At 44.2% G+C, this 16,535-nt stretch overlaps 1 protein-coding gene across 3 annotated transcripts in view; it reads left to right on the top strand.

The window, feature by feature from the left end:
- MTF1 (metal regulatory transcription factor 1) overlaps positions 1 to 16,535 on the top strand; it is a 46,029-nt gene that overhangs the window by 451 nt on the left and 29,043 nt on the right. For 2 of the 3 annotated variants that reach the window (XM_042996631.1, XM_042996629.1), the window contains exon 2: positions 1,291 to 1,749. In XM_042996631.1, the coding sequence (XP_042852565.1) occupies positions 1,342 to 1,749 (408 nt within the window). In that variant the 5' untranslated portion in view covers positions 1,291 to 1,341. Of the gene's footprint in view, positions 1 to 300; positions 437 to 1,290; positions 1,750 to 16,535 lie in introns of all 3 variants that reach the window. The other variant, XM_042996630.1, reaches the window with a different exon arrangement.

Genomic DNA, 16,535 nt, shown 5'->3' with positions numbered 1-16,535 from the left:
TAGCTGCTGATGGTGCCGGGGAAGCCCTGAGGGGCCGCCGGTGCTCTTATCTCTCCTCCGATGCAGCGAAATGTGCATCTACCCGGGTTGCGTAAGCCAGAGCAAGGGGTCGGGCCGGTTCCTCCCGGATCCAATCCCTTGGCCTGTCTCTGGTAACTACCTCTCTGTCTAGCCGCCCCACTCCGTAAAGGTTCACTTTCTAACCCAGGACAGAGGAGAGAGATAAAGTGTAAAGCCAGACTGAAAACGAAAAGTGATGTGCTGATTATTTTTAAATTTCGTTCTGCCTGCCAAACCCAGATTTGTAGAACCGGTGTGTTTGCAGCTAAAGGAAGAAGAACTAATCCAGAACAGAAAAGATTTCAAATTTGGTATCCTTCCTGTGAGAACATATCTTTCGAAGAGAGGATGTCTTCCCAAGAGAGTATATCTGCAGGTCTTTCATTCATTTAACTGACATCTCCTGAACTCCTAGTGTCATCGTATTGTGCTAGGGAGAGTAGAAACAAAAATAAGACTCACCATTCTCTCTCACCGCAGAGAGCACACTATACAAGCATAGGTCTAGTACATTGCATAGGACACCACATTGTTTTAGGAGATAAATAGATATAATGGTCTTCTTTGGATATGCCTGACTAGGGATCAGACCGTCTACCCAGAAGCTGAAACATCTGTTCTAGGAAGGAGGGAATGAATTCACACTTGCTTTCCCTACTATTACCAGACATTGTGCTTTAATGAACATTATCTCTTTTACTCTGTGTAACAACTCTGAGAGAACGGGGATTACCAGTCCCACCTTATCCATAAGAAAGATGGAGCACAGAAAAGTTACCCAGGTACTAAGTGGCAAAGCTGGAATTTGTGGGTAGGTGACCCTGCCTCCAAAGTTCCACTTCCACAATGGACTACACTGCCTCGTGGTCTAATCTGGGGCATATCTGAATGGGGTTTTCTTACTTTAGGATGTGTAATAACTCAGCCTTGAAGCAGTTTGTCCTCTTCTCCCCTTTAAGTTTGGCAGTAAGGCATGTATGGAAGGTCTTAAGAACTACTTATTTCTTCAGTTGGGTGTGTGTGTGTGTGTGTGTGTGTGTGTGTGTAAGGCATTGCTTTTCCTTTAAAATGACTTGATGGTTTCAAAGTTAAACTTTAAAAAATATGATTCCCAAGGAAGATGATTTTCATTTACTTTGGCCTCTTCTTCAAGTGAGAGGAAAAATGTGCCCTGTGGTTGCCAAGGAGGTCCCAGGGTATGGCTCTAACTCTGGCTTTGTCCTCTTGCAGATAGGTCATTACCTTTCCATTTCTCACAATTGGGCTGAGCACGATTGAACCATGGGGGAACACAGTCCGGACGACAACATCATCTACTTTGAGGCAGAGGAAGATGAGCTGACCCCCGATGACAAGATGCTCAGGTTTGTGGATAAAAACGGACTGGTGCCTTCCTCATCTGGAACTGTTTATGATAGGACAACTGTTCTTATTGAGCAGGACCCTGGCACTTTGGAGGATGAAGATGATGATGGACAGTGTGGAGAACACTTGCCTTTTCTAGTAGGGGGTGAAGAGGGCTTTCACCTAATAGATCATGAAGCAATGTCCCAGGGTTATGTGCAACACATTATCTCACCAGATCAGATTCATTTAACAATAAACCCTGGTTCCACGCCCATGCCAAGAAATATCGAAGGTGCAACTCTCACTCTGCAGTCGGAATGTCCAGAAACGAAACGTAAAGAAGTAAGTAAAGCAGTGGGTGAGGGCCCAGGTTTGCTTTGGAGAAAAATCCTTACACAACTCGCATTGGCCGTTTTAGCTGGGGAATAAAGGAGTCCCTGGAATGAGGACCTACAATGGCTTTGCTTGTCCGCAACACATAATGCTTCATATTTTGTTGTGACTGCTTTCTGGAACTTTTGGTTTGTATAGCCATATTGAAATTGGAGAAAGCTAATTTATAATTTTTCACCTTTTCTTGCCCACATCGTAAAATCAAATAGAAATTTCATTGAGGTAAGTCCATGTTTCTGAGGCTGAAATAACTAAATTTGGCTTATCTCTGGGGTGTGTATAAATGATTTGTTTGGGAGATGAGTATCTGCTGAAATATGCTTTATTTTTGTAGTGAATATTTGATGATTAACAAAGCCTCGCTTTCTGTTGTAAGAAATTCAGGCAAGAGACAGTAAACGAGAGCAGGTGATCTAAAATAAGTTTTCGTGCTCATACTTAGCTACTGTGAGTAAGGTAATGTATGTCACAATGGTTGGAAAACCGTAAAGCATTGTGCAAATTGTACTGGTAGTGATCATCAGCAGAATGATATGGGTTAAAGGTAGCGATAGACATTATCTAGGAACTGATTACAGGTCAATTAGAAAAAACAGATCACTGGTAATTGCAGCGTCAGGGACTAAATGTAAACTGTTACCAAACAGACATGGGATAAATCGCTTAGCAAAATATTTTTTCTCTTAGGCTGTAATTAAGGCCTTGAAATGGGAGAATTTTATTATTCATGCCATATGGCTTTCCCATGACTAGCCGTAGAATCTCAGAGCTGGAAGCAACCATAGAAAAACCAACCGTCTTGTCCTCCCTCCCACCTCACGCAGGCATTTCTCTACAGCATCTCTGACATTAGTTCATCTGGTGTCTGCTTGAACACTTGCAGAATGACGAGAGCTCAGTGTTTCCCTGCTCAGCCCAATCCATTTATTGGCCAGCTCTGATTGTTAGAAAGCTTCTGCTTGTGTAGAGCCAAAAAACCTGCCTTCCTGGAGCTGCTGCTCACTGGTTCTAATTCCGCCTTCCTGCGCAACAGCAGGTTCAACCTTCCTCTCCCAGGACAGATCATGGATTTCTTTGAACATCATGGATGTCTCTTTATCTTCTCTTGTACAGGCTAAACACCTCGATTTACTTAAATAGTCCTCTTTGACATTTTCCCCTGATTTCTCATCAGTCCGGTCACCTTGGATTGTGTGAATTCCAGTTATCCGACGTCTTCTTAAAAATTCATAACTGAGCACAATCTCACAAGTGTGAGGCAGCCAGCACTGAATAGTGTGTGTGACCCTTATCTTTTAATCTGGACACTGTACTGTAATTGCTGTATAGGCTGTATTTTATTAGCAATGACAAGCTGTCGGCTTGTACTTGGAAACCTCTAGAATAGTGATTCTTAACTGGGGGCAGTTTTGCTCCTCGGAAGACATTTAGCAATGTCTGGAGACATTTTGGTTGTCATACCGGGGAAGTGCTGCTGCAGTCCAGTGGGTAGAGGCCAAAGATCCTGTTAGACATTCTGTAATATACAGGACAGCCCCCTGCAACAAAGAATTACCTGGGCCAAAATGTTGATTGGCTGTTTTCCAATAAAACTTTCTTTGCAAAACAGCCAGTCGGCTAGATTTTACCCGCTGGCTGGAGTTTGCCAACCCCTGGATGAGAACATAGGGAGCTTAGAAATAGTTGAAAAGAAGGATGGACAGGTAGCAGAGATCCAGACATGGAAGGTGGTGATAACATGCTGAGGGCTTTGGACTGTATTGGGGAAATAGTGGGGAACCATTGAAGGTGTCTGAGCCAAGGATTCATATGGTTAGAGTAGCATTTTAGAAATATTGCTCTGGTAGCAGTGGTAGCTTGATTTCCCAGTTAGGAGGGTTTGTAGTTTAGATTTGGGGTTTTGTTTGAGTCTGATGAAGGGTAATGGTCTTGTGTTTGAAGAATGAATTGCGTATGATTCAAAGGATTCATCCATTTTTCTAAGTATGTTGGGTTCTTCTCTGTCTTAGTTCAGGGACCCCACGGATGATTGATGGAGCTTCAGGACTAGGAAGCAAGTAGTTAGAGTGCACCGTGATAGGTGCTTTAACAGAGGCCTGTACAGCATGCTATGTCAGGCTGAGGAGAAAGTGTCAGACTCTGCTGCTCCCCTCACCTTCCGGGAATGGTGAGTCCCATCAGAGGAATCAAGAAGGCCGGAAGAGGAGAAAGTTTGGTGGGGAAACTGATGAGTTTGTTTGGAGTATAGTGAATGTTTAGTCTTTGAGGAAAAGTGAATCAAAGAAGTTGAGAAGCCCTTTGGAAATGTAGATCTGAAGTCAAGGAAATGGCTCAGGATTCACGAATGGGCAGTAGGTCAAAGCATGGGCAGTTTACTCAAGACAGGAGTTTAAGAGTTGGCCAGAGAATGTGAAGGTTAAAAAGAGAAAGGGGAACCAGAGATCACATAGTCAAAGAGATGGGTGGAAAACGGTGTTGTGGAAGGCGAGGGAAGAGTGTCAAGAAACAGAACTATTCTGTGTGACCCTGCAGAGGGGTTGGGGGACCCAAGAGAAGCCACTGGTTCTGTATCTGTGCCATTGATCACACCACGAGAAGTTTTTCGGTAGAGCACTGGGGGCCGAGGCCAGCTTCCAGTGATGGAGAAGTGAGTGGGTGGTGAGGAAACCGGAGGAAGGAAGTGTCAAGTTGGTTTAGGGTTTTTTTACTATGGTAGTTGGAGGAAGAAGAGTGATGAGGTAGTAGCAGCTCAAGGGGTGGGGGTGGGGGGGGTGAATCATTTCTTTAGCACAGAAAACTTGAACATGGCTTAGAGCCTAAACTGCAGGCCATCCCCAGTTAATGATTACTATGTGAAAGCGCTTCGAGCACAAATGTTTGGGAAACATTAAGTTGAATCAAGACAGAGGTTTGTTTATTACGGAATTTCTCTGAATTGTTGATGTGCTCATAACTACGGAGGAAGGAAATGCAGAATTCTCCAAATGTTGTGAACTTGGGAAACCATTTTCAGGTCTTATTTCCAAGGTCAGTATTTTGTGGAACCCATTTTGGGAAATGCTGATCTAGACAGAAAAGGAGGAGATGGTAGGGCGGGAATGATTATGCAATCACTTATATGAGCTGTCACTTTCCCACTACAGGTCTTCCTTGACTTACGGTGCGGTTATGTCCCGATAAACCCATTCTAAGTTGAAAATAGTGCATCGAAAACACCTAACCTACGATCTCGTAGCTTAGTCTAGCGTGTCTTAAACGTGTTCAGAGCCCTTACATTAACCTACAGTTGGGCAGAATCATCTCAAAGCCAATTTTATCATGACGTGTTGACCAGCTCATGTAATTGATTGAATACTGTACTGAAAGTGACAAACAGAATGGTTGTATGGTCACAGAAAAGCTGGAAGTATATCGGTTGTTTACCCTTGTAATCTCAGGGCTGACTGGGAGCTGTGGCTCCCTGCTGCTGCCCAGAGTCACATGAAAGTACCCTACCTCATATCACTAGCCCGGGAAAAGATCCAAATTCACAATTTGAAGTACAGTTTCTCCTGGATGCATGTGGTTTTCTCACCATTGGAAAGTGGAACCATTATAAGGTGGGGACTGTACTTGCAGCCTGGTTGACTATTCATGTGTTCAGGTCTTGTTGAGTAGATAAGGTCAAGAGTACTGTGAGCACCTTGTTCAGTCTACTGTGGATTTAGCTCACTGTACTTTTATCCCACCATATCTTTCCATTCTGTCCATGAAGCCTACATGGAAGATTCTAGAAATTTTAAAAAATCAGTTGATGTGAGGGAGAAGCATCAATGGCTTTTAGTCTTTGAAAATGTTGCTTATTGAGCAGGCCTTCAGGGGACTTGACTTCTTGAAACACCATTTTACTTTAGCTTTTTCTTTAACAATAAGTGGGGTGGGGAGGACACTGAAATTCATTTAAATGGTCTGAGAGGCCAATGTTTATGACTATTTGATAACACTTTTCATGATTTCTGTATTCCCTCTTTTCCCTTTTTTTTTTTTTTTTTTAAACTTGGGCTTTTTCTTCCTTCATCTCCATGTACAGGTATTACTCTTGAGAAATCACATCATTTGATAACTAGTTAGTCTTCTTGGCCTCGAAAGCAGCTTATTTTCTGAGTCAGATTTTAGCCTGATTTTCCTGTTCACCCCTGATTGTTCCATTGTTTCCTGTAGTGTATAGTTGGCTTACCTGTTACTTCACTTTTTTCCTAAGTGCTTGTCTTGCGTAAAAATAAACCAGCCAGAACCTGGCTACAGATGCTGTCTTCTTCCACGGGGCCACTGGCCATTCTGAGTCTAATTTCATGTATCTTATTTTCATACTTGCTGTCTTACTGCCAGCAAGTATGGTAGCTTTGAGAAATCTCCAATCAAAATATGTCATTCTGCACAAGATGAACATTCTAAAGAGTTGTTCCTTTCGTGCCTTTCTCTTTTGGGTTTCTGAGCAGCTGGGTTCATGTAGTCCGTGGTTTCCCAAACTTCCTTGCATCTGTGTCTTCCTGAGAACCTGCCAGGACCGTCTTGTCACCTGTTCATCTACCTCTGTACGAACCACACCGGTGAACATTAATGTACCGCCTGTGGCTAACTGACCTTGCCACTTTGCTGCTGAGTAATTGGCTAAGAAGTCAAGAAAGCCAGGAAATCCTATACCATATGTGTCCTTCATGGCGCACCAAAATATTCTGGTACATCGATTGGAAAAGAGTATCTTTTTTTTTCTACCAAGAAGCACAGTTTCAGAGATGCTTTGTGAATTAGGCTGCTTGCTATATTAGTGACACTGCAAGAGGAGTTTTGGCTTTTTTCTTAGTGTGGCAAATTTTAAATATAAGAATAAAGGGAGGGGCACCTGGGTGCCTCAGTAAGTTAAGTGTCCAACTGTTGATTTCAGCTCAGGCCACGATCTCACGGTTCCTGAGACGGAGGCCCATGTCGGGCTCTGTGCTGACAGCATGGAGCCTGCTTGGGATTCTCTCTCTCTCTTTCTGCTTTTTCCCTGCTCACATGTGTGCACTTTCTCTCTCAAAATAAATAAATTAAAAAAAAAAAAAAAGAGGGGCGCCTGGGTGGCTCAGTCAGTTGAGCATCCGACTCTTGGTTTCGGCTCAGGTCATGTGAGTTCAAGCCCCACATCGGGCTCTGTGCAGCTGGCAGCGCAGAGCCTGCGTGGGATTCTCTATGTCTCTCTCCCTCTCCCTCTCTCTCTGTCCCTCCCCCACTTGTGCTCTCTCTATCTCAAAATAAATAAATAAACTTAAAAAAAAAAAAAAGAATAAGGGGGAAAATTTGATTCTAGTGTTTTGCAATATGTCCTTTACTTTGGGAGACCTAGTTCCAATCTCATTCCTCGTTACGAACCCCTCAGGCAGTGGAATGATCCACTCTGACAAATGTGGATGTTGCTGACTCTCCCAGAGGGGAACTACTTGCTTTTTAGCCTTTGCATACTGTGATTACATGTCTTCCCAGGCTCCCTTCTGAACTCCCACAGAATTGCCATTCAGAACTAGGACTTGAAATTCTGGCGTTAAGGATCCACTCACTCTTTCCACAAGCTTTTACTTATTATCTACTTTTGTCAGGTATCAGGAAGGTCAAAGAAATAATCCCTGCCCTGGAGGGCTTGGACTCCAGCAGAGAGACTGCTGGAAGCTGTGTGTGCGGGATTTGTAGAAGCCAGGGCAAGAAGCATTTTCCATTTACCACCAGGAGAAGCCATTTATGCGTGCTTCCCTGCACGCCTGCGTGTGTGTTACACACCTCCTCGCGGCCATCGGCATTTCTGTCACTGAAGCCCGCTGGCCTGGAAAAGGGACGGAGGTGGTTTTGTGTACATACTGGCTTTACAGCATGGTGCTGCAGAAATAACAGGTCTCAGATTTACATTTTATATAAGCTGTACCTATTGGATATTGCTAACATTTTGCTATTGTAGGACATTGGAAAAAGAACCCACGTTTTAATGTTTTTCTCTTATTTAAATCAAGCCTGTTTCTTAAAATTGTTTCTTCTGTGAAGTGCAAAGGGATAATTTAGACCCAGAGTTCCATCTTTGTTCTGCTTTATTCTGTGTGGCCTTGGGCGAGCTGCTCTGTTTCCTCTTTTGTAAAATTGAAATAAAAATATCTCATTGCATTTTGTGAAGATTAAATGAGATTTATTCATACATAAATATACAACAGTATGTGCATAAAACATCTAGCACAGTGTGGTCGTTCAGTGAACGCTCATTTACTTTCTGTCCCTTGTAGGCCCACGCAGTTTTTGAAGGAGGTGCGGAGGTAATCTCCAGTTTATGAAGAGGTTGAAATGGCCTCTGTTAGGAACTCTTTGGGAAGCATTCTCTCCTAAAAACAAGGTTATGAGGGGCGCCTGGGTGGCTCAGTCGGTTGGTTGAGCATCCGACTTCGGCTCGGGTCATGATCTCGCAGTTCGTGAGTTCGAGCCCCACGTCGGGCTCTGTGCTGACAGCTCAGAGCCTGGAGCCTGCTTCGGATTCTGTGTCCCCCTCTCTCTCCGCCCCACCCCTGCTTGTGCTCTGTCTCTCTCTGTCTTTCAAAAATGAATAAACATAAAAAAGAAAATTTAAAAAAAATGACAAGAACCAAGGTTATGAATTGTGGTTGGGTTCCAGGACAGCCTACAGAAGTCCCAGTAACCCCTAATTCACTGAACTGTTGTATTAATATCACTGTGGAATGTGAACCACTGTTTATGATCAGGAGAACATATTTTTAGCCCTACTGCGGAACTCTGTGAACACCAGCCCTCATCACTGGTAGTCTGTTCCCTTTGACTTCCTTAGCCACCCGGCCACTGAAAGTTACTTCCATGGTGGGCATTTGGAGCACCAGGCAAAGCTGAGGGCTCATTTAAAAAAACAAAAAAAACACCCTTTTGGGGCGCCGGGGTGGCTCAGTCGGTTCAGCGTCCGACTTCAGCTCAGGTCATGATCTCGCGGTCTGTGAGTTCGAGCCCCACGTCAGGCTCTGTGCTGACAGCTCAGAGCCTGGAGCCTGTGTCGGATTCTGTGTCTCTCTCTCTCTGCCCCTCCCCTGCTCATGCTCTGTCTCTCTCTCTCTCTCCCAAAAATAAATGAACATTAAAAACAAAAAATTCAAACACCCTTTTTTTGGGTGCCTGGGTGGCTCAGTCACTTAACTTTCCAACTTTTGATTTTGGCTCAGGTCATGATTCGTGGGTTTGAATCCCGCGTTGGACTCTGTGCTGGCAGCACAGAGCCTGCTTGGGATTCTCTCTTTCCCTCTCTCTCTGCACCTCCCCTGCTCATGCCCTCTTTCTCTCTTTCTCAAAGTAAAGTAACATTTAAAAAATAAAAATAATAAAAATACTTTAAAAATAAAATAAAAAACACCCTTTTTATTGAGCTATAATTGACATCTAACATTATATTAATTTCAGATGTACAACATAATGATTCAGTATTTGTATACATTGTGAAGTGATCATCACAATAAATCAAGTTAACATCGGTCACCACACATAGTTGCAGTTTCTTTTCTTTTTTTTAAAAAAAATTTTTTTTAATGTTTATTTATTTTTGAGACAGAGAGAGACAGAGCATGAACAGGGGAGGGGCAGAGAGAGGGAGACACAGAATCCGAAACAGGCTCCAGGCTCTGAGCTGTCAGCACAGAGCCCGACGCGGGGCTCGAACTCACGAACTGTGAAATCATGACCTGAGCCGAAGTTGGCTGCTTAACCGACTGAGCCACCCAGGCGCCCCTGCAGTTTCTTTTCTTATGAGAACTTTTAAGCTCTCTCTTGGCAGCTTTCAAATATACAATATGGTACCATTAACTTTAGTCACCATACTGTATACTGCATCCCCGTGACTTAATGTACTTTATGAACCAAGGGGTCTTCTAGCCAAGGAATAAGGGCTCCGATTACGCTGGTGGTGTTGGGAGGGTAAGATGCCTAGCAACCGCTGAGTGCCTGCTGTGTACTAGTCACTGTGTTAGGGGCTTCCACATCGTTTTGTATTTGATCTTTATCACAGTTTATAAGCTAGGTACTTTTAGCCCTCATTTTACAGATGGAAAAAAAAAAACGGCTTAAAAACATACAACTGGCAGGTGGTAGGAATGAGGTTTGAACTAAGGGCTTTCTGGATGCCAAAGCCTGTGCTTTTCTAACAAACGCACCACCTTTGTAAAGACATGGGGGAGACTCGGCCACCGAGGCCCGTTAGCCGTGGAAAGGGCTGAGCATCGAGGAGCAGCAGGGCAGCGTTAGTTCTGCAAGGGTAAAAGGCTGAGGTGTGGGAACCACTGTGTGAATTCAGCTCTGGTTAGTGGGCAGTGGGAGGCCCGATGAAGAAATGGGGGCAGTCAGAGCTCTTGCATTTCTACGTTGAGCACTGTGGTTACGCATTGTGGGGTAGAAGAAATGAGATCGGTGCCGGTCTGGGAACAGAGCTGGTATTGGGGAGAAGGGTGGGAAGTCCCTCGTGTTGAGGAGGACTGGCCAGGCCAGTCGTTGGTTTGTGAGAATGTTTAGGCACTAGGTGCTCAGGGCCAGAGACTCCCTTTCCTGATTGAACATGGGGCTGGTAAAGAGTGTAGAATCTAGTTCCCTAGGTCCCTCATTTCTTTTTCCTCTGGCAGAAACCCAGTCTTTTTTCTTTGCTGAAAAAAAATTAAAAAAAAAAATTTATTTTGTAACGTTTATTTACTTTTGAGACAGGGAGAGACAGAGCATGAACGGGGGAGGGTCAGAGAGAGAGGGAGACACAGAATCTGAAACAGGCTCCAGGCTCTGAGCTGTCAGCACAGAGCCCGACGCGGGGCTCGAACTCACGGACCGCAAGATCATGACCTGAGCCGAAGTCGGATGCTTAACCAATTGAGCCACCCAGGCGCCCCTGCTGAAAAAAAATTGTAAATGTTTATTTATTTATCTTGAGAGAGAGCGAGAGAGCGCGTGCGCTAGCACACGTTTGAGTTGGGGAGAGTCCGAGAGAGGGAGGGAGAGAGAGAGAGAGAGAGAGAGAGAGAGAGAGAGAAAGAGAGAGAATCCCAAGCAGCCCCCATGCTCAGCACAGAGCCCAACATGGGGCTCACTTCCACGAACTGTGAGATCACGACCTGAGCCGAAAGTCAGAGGCTCACTTAAGAGTCAGAGGCTTAACTGACTGAGTCATCCAGGCGCCCCCTTTTCTGAAATTTAGGCTTTTGTCTTCTGGAGTCCAGTGTTTAATTTTCTTGTTGTTTGCTTATCTCATTTTCCTTTCCTTCTCTGACTTCTGTTGACTTAACCAGGCAATCATCTTTGTTAAACATTTTTCTATTCTAGAACTATTCAAAACACCTTGCAAACCAACATCAGTTCTCTGAAAGCTCATGCTTCTTGCTTTTGATAGTATTGGACCTCAGTGAGCCTACCGTGTGCCCGCTGTGTGCTCGTTACCTTAGGAATGAACAAGTGTCAGAGGCCTCACAGGAAAGTTAAAATGAGTCAGTTCTTCAGCTCTTTTAGAGAAATGCATTCTTTATTATCAGTGGAATTGTTAGTGACTTTATGTTCGTATTATAGATAATGCTAGTTAATTTCAAGAGGCGAATGAATTATGTGTCACCTCTCCCTCAAGTTCTTTAAATTCAGCTTGAGAAGCCTTTCTCAGTGGTCCCCAAGTCTAAGTTAGATGCTTTTTCTCTGTATTCCTATTCTCACATCCATTATCAGCACAACTTCTCATGCCATTCTGATCTATTTGTTTGATTCTCTCTCTCTCTCTCTTTTTAATGTTTGTTTGTTTATTTTGAGAGAGAGCGCGAGCAGGGAGGGGGCACATGGTAGGCTCACCGAGAGAGGGAGAGACTCCCACTGATAGTGCAGAGCCTGATGCGAGGCTCGATCTTACGAACCGTGAGATCACTACGAGAGCTGAAATCAAGAGTCAGCCACTTAACCGACTGAGCCACCCAGGTGCCCCTGTTTGAGTCTCCTCTTGACGTCGAGCTCCTTGAGAGCAGGGACTATCTTTTCTATATTCCTAGCACCTTGGACAATATAAGCCCTGCAACATAATTTTTTGAAAGCATGCAGGCGTGATAAACCTTACTTGTATATAAATGTACCACATGTTGCAATACCTCTTCTCTGTAACCCTGAGAACTTAATTTGTTTTTTGCAACTTCCTGTTCTGATCCAGTTTGAGGAGGTTTAGCTTTCCCTTTTGTGAAACTTGGTGCCATTTTAAAACGATTCTGAAAGACACAGGGTAATGACTTCCATTTACTGCCTGCCTTCTGATGGGGTGAGTGAGGGCTCGTTTCTTCAGCGTATTATTAGGGAGCAGGCATTTGCCTTGGCAGTCCACCTGACTGTCCCACCTTGAGACACAAATGTCTTCCCCAGTCCGCGTCCTCTCCCAGCTTTCTCTCCTGTCTCTGTCTTCGCAGTCAAGTTCCTTGAAAGAGTAGTTACATTCATTGTCTTCTGTTGCTTGCCTTTCCCAGACTTCTCAAGAATGTAACATTTTGGTTTCTCTTCTACTCCTCCAGTGAAGCTAATCTTGCCGGGGCACTTATGACCTGGCAAGTTGGCCATATCCAAGGAAGTTTTTTTTTAAGTTTATTTATTTGTTTTGAGAGAGCGAGAGAGAGAGAGAACACATGAGCAGGGGAGGGACAGGAGAGAGAGAATCCCAAGCAGGCTCTGTGCAGTTTTGTGCAGAGCCCGACGTGGGGCTCAATCTCATGACCCGTGAGATCGTGACCTGAGCCAAAATCAAGAGTCGCTTAACCACCGACTGAGCCACCCAGGCGCCCCTCCAAGAAAGGCTTTAATGAAAGCCATCTCTGCTGCATTTGACCCAGTTGACCATCCTTCCTTTGTTACTCGTCACCTTTGTCACTACTTTCCTCTACATTAAGTCCTGCTGGTTTTGTTTGTTTGTTTACTCCCTCCTTCCTTCCTTTCTTCCTTCAACAAACGTGAATGTAGTGCCGCTCATCCACAAGGCTAGCCACAGAGGCTGTGACCAGAGACAGACATGGGCCCTGCTCTCATGGATCCTACAGTCCACCAGGAGAGTAGCCACTCATTCACTGAACTCAGCAAATACTTATTTAGTGCCTCGTGTTTTCCAGCTACTGCCATGCCTACCAACTAAAGAGGTATTGCTATAAAACCATTCCTTGAGGAAGAAACTTTTTTTTTTTTTTTTAACATTTATTTATTTTTGAGACACAGAGAGACAGAGCATGAACAGGGGAGGGTCAGAGAGAGGGAGACACAGAATCTGAAACAGGCTCCAGGCTCTGAGCTGTCAGCACAGAGCCCAACGCGGGGCTCGAACTCACAGCCCTCACGGACCACGAGATCATGACCTGAGCTGAAGTCGGCCGCCTAACCGACTGAGCCACCCAGGCGCCCCTTGAGGAAGAAACTTTTAATGGAAGCTTGCATTGGCCAAGTAAAAAACCTGGATGGGAATAGGGGTTGGCAGGGCAAGGAGACGGGGAGCGGTAGTTAATTATTGATGGTGCTGCTACTTATAAAGTTCTCAACTGCTGTCGCATCTTAAGAATGAGAGCCTGCCCTTATCGCTCACCATTGTTGAAGCGCCCTGGTTGAGACACGCTGCTCCTTCATTGCGGCAGCCATAGTCCTGCTTCTCACTTCCTGGTCGGTGACTGTTTTGAAATCTCTACCTGGCAGAACCAAAGAGGTTTTCAGTCTTGATGGGAAGTCAGGATATATGTGTGAGAGGATCATTAACAGCATGGGCTCGGTGCCGAATGAGTGGTATAGTTAAATATTATTGGATCAGAGAAGGGCACTGTCACTCACACGTGGGGTGATCGTGGCAGGCCTTGGAAGTAGTGAGGCTTGAATGGAAGGAAGAGAGAGACTTAGAAAAGGAGAGAAGGAACCAGACGTTTCCAACAGAGAGGAAGGAGAGGCAGAGGCAGGCGAGTGGGAATTCAGTGTGGTGATTGAGGAAGGGGTCCTGTTGCTGTAGGCCTAGATGGAACCTACTGTTGGACCGGTTCTGGAGTAATGTGGTCAAAGGCAGAAGGAGACCTATGGGGTGGGGGAGGGGGAGGGGGACTTTGAATATCAGGCAAAGGGACCTTAACATCTGAGCATAGAGATGGCATGTGGAGAACACTGCTTTAGAACAAATCTGGCAATGAGTGGCTTCAGACCTACTAGGCACTGAGACATGATAATGCCCAGCCCAGTAATTCAGTTCCACGGATGTTTACAGAGCACCTCCTGCACGTCAGGGGGAAGGTGAGGAACGAATAATACGTGGGAGAGCACTTGCTAAAGACTTGTGCAAGACTGTTGGGGGTTGGGCAGATGAGAGAAGGAATGAGAAGGAGACTGGAGGAGTCAGGGCTCCTCCCACCCCTGCACCCACAGGCTTTAGGGTTTGGCAAACAGTGGCCCATGGGCCAAATCCATCCAGATGCCTGTTTTTGTAGAATGGTTTTTATATTTTTATTTCTTTTATTATTTATTTATATTTTTTATTCTTTATTTTTTAAATTTACATCCAAGGTAGCATATAGTGCAGCAATGATTTTAGGAGTTTATTTCTTAATGCCCCTTACCCATTTAGCCCATCCCCCTCCCATGACCCCTCCAGTAACCTTTGTTCTCCATATTTAAGAGTCTCTTCTGTTTTGTCCCGCTCCCTGTTTTTATATTATTTTTGCTTCCCTTCCCTTAAGTTCATCTGCTTTGTATCTTAAAGTCTTCATATGAGTGAAGTCATATGATATTTGTCTTTCTCTGTCCTCATATGAGTGAAGTCCCATGATATTTGTCTTTCTCTGACTAATTTCGCTTAGCATAATACCCTCTAGTTCCATCCACGTAGTTGCAAATGACAAGATTTCATTCTTTTTCATTGCCGAGTGATACTGCATTGTATATATACACCACATCTTCTTTATCCATTCATCCATCGATGGACATTTGGGCTCTTTCCATACTTTGGCTATTGTTGATAGTGCTGCTATAAACATGGGGGTGCATGTGCCCCTTCGAAACAGCACACCTGTATCCCTTGGATTAATACCTAGGAGTGCAATTGGTGGGTGTAGGGTAGTTCTATTTTTAATTTTTTGGGGGGAACCTCCATCCTGTTTTCCAGAGTGGCTGCACCAGTTTGCATTCCCACCAGCAGTGCAAAAGAGATCCTCTCCACATCCTCGCCAACGTCTGCTGTTGCCTGAGTTGTTAATGTTAGTCATTCTGACAGGTGTGAGGTGGTATCTCATTGTGGTTTGGGTTTGTATTTCCCTGATGATGAGTGATGTTGAGCATTTTTCATGTGTTGGTTGGCCATCTGGATGTCTTCTTTGGAGAAGTGTCTACTTATGTCTTTTGCCCATTTCTTCACTGGATTATTTGTTTTTTGGATGTTGAGTTTGATAAGTTCTTTATAGACTTTGGGTACTAAACCTTTATCTGATATGCAGATATCTTCTCCCATTCTGTCTCTTGCCTTTTAGTTTTGCTGATTGTTTCCTTCACTGTGCAGAAGCTTTTTATTTTGATGAGGTCCCAACAGTTCATTTTTGCTTTTGTTTCCTTTGCCTCTGGAGACATGTTGAGTAAAAAGTTGCTGCAGCCAGGGTCAAAGAGGTTTTTGCCTGCTTTCTCCTCGAGGATTTTGATGGCTTCCTGTCTTATGTTTGGGTCTTTCATCCATTTTGAGTTTATTTTTGTGTATGGTGTAAGAAAGTGGTCCAGGTTCATTTTTCTGCATGCCGCTGTCCTGTTTTCCCAGCCCCACTTGCTGAAGAGACTGTCTTTATTCCACTGGATATTCTTTTCTGCTTTGTCAAAGATTAGTTGGCAATATGTTTGTGGGTCCATTTCTGGGTTCTCTATTCTGTTCCATTGAGCTGAGTGTCTGTTTTTTGTGCCATGGTTTTTATATTTTTAAATGATTTTTTTAAATCAAAAGAATAGTATTACATAGTGAAATGATACGAAATTAAAATTCCACTGTCCATAAAAAAAGTTTTTCTGGAGCACAAGCTGGCTTGTCCATTTAGATATTGTCTATGGTTAGTTTCACCTAACAGCGGCAGAGGCGAGGAGTTGTAATAGAGTCCGCGTGGCCCACAAAGCCTAAAACCATCCGGCCCTTTGTGGAAACCTTGTCCATCCTTGAGTCACACCCGCCCTTACCTCAGTCCCTCCGCTCTGAAACTGCCTGTCCCTCTTCCCACCTGAGGCTTTTCCCTCCACCAGGCTTTTAACTATCCTGTTCTTTATATTCCTCTTAGACTCTCAGCTTCTCTTTTTTCCAAGACCTTTCTCCTTCCAAATATGCTCAGGACCTGCCCTACTTTTAAGAAAAAATCTTCAACTCAGAAGTCCACTCTGGCTCCTGCTGTCCATCTCTCATCTCTGCCTCCACTTCATCTTTGGTTCATTCACCTTGACCCAGGCTTTGGGCCCTAGCAGTTCATTAAAACTTAGCCTTGTTAAGTAACTAGTGATTCCTAGCTGCTGGATCTAGGAGTTTCCTCAGACCTATCTTGTTTTCTCAAGACATTTCAGGTTTTGATCATTCTTCCTTGAGATCCTTTTTCTTTTTCTTTGTTTTTTTTTTTTTTTTTTTTTTTAATTTTAAAGGTTTATTTTTTGAGAGAGAGAGAGAGAGTGCAAGAAGGGGAGGGGCAGAGAGAGAGGGAAACACAGAATCC

Source organism: Panthera tigris, chromosome C1 (genome assembly GCF_018350195.1).
Source record: "Panthera tigris isolate Pti1 chromosome C1, P.tigris_Pti1_mat1.1, whole genome shotgun sequence".
NCBI classification, from domain to species: domain Eukaryota; kingdom Metazoa; phylum Chordata; class Mammalia; order Carnivora; family Felidae; genus Panthera; species Panthera tigris.
This window is presented reverse-complemented; position numbering and strand designations above follow the sequence as displayed.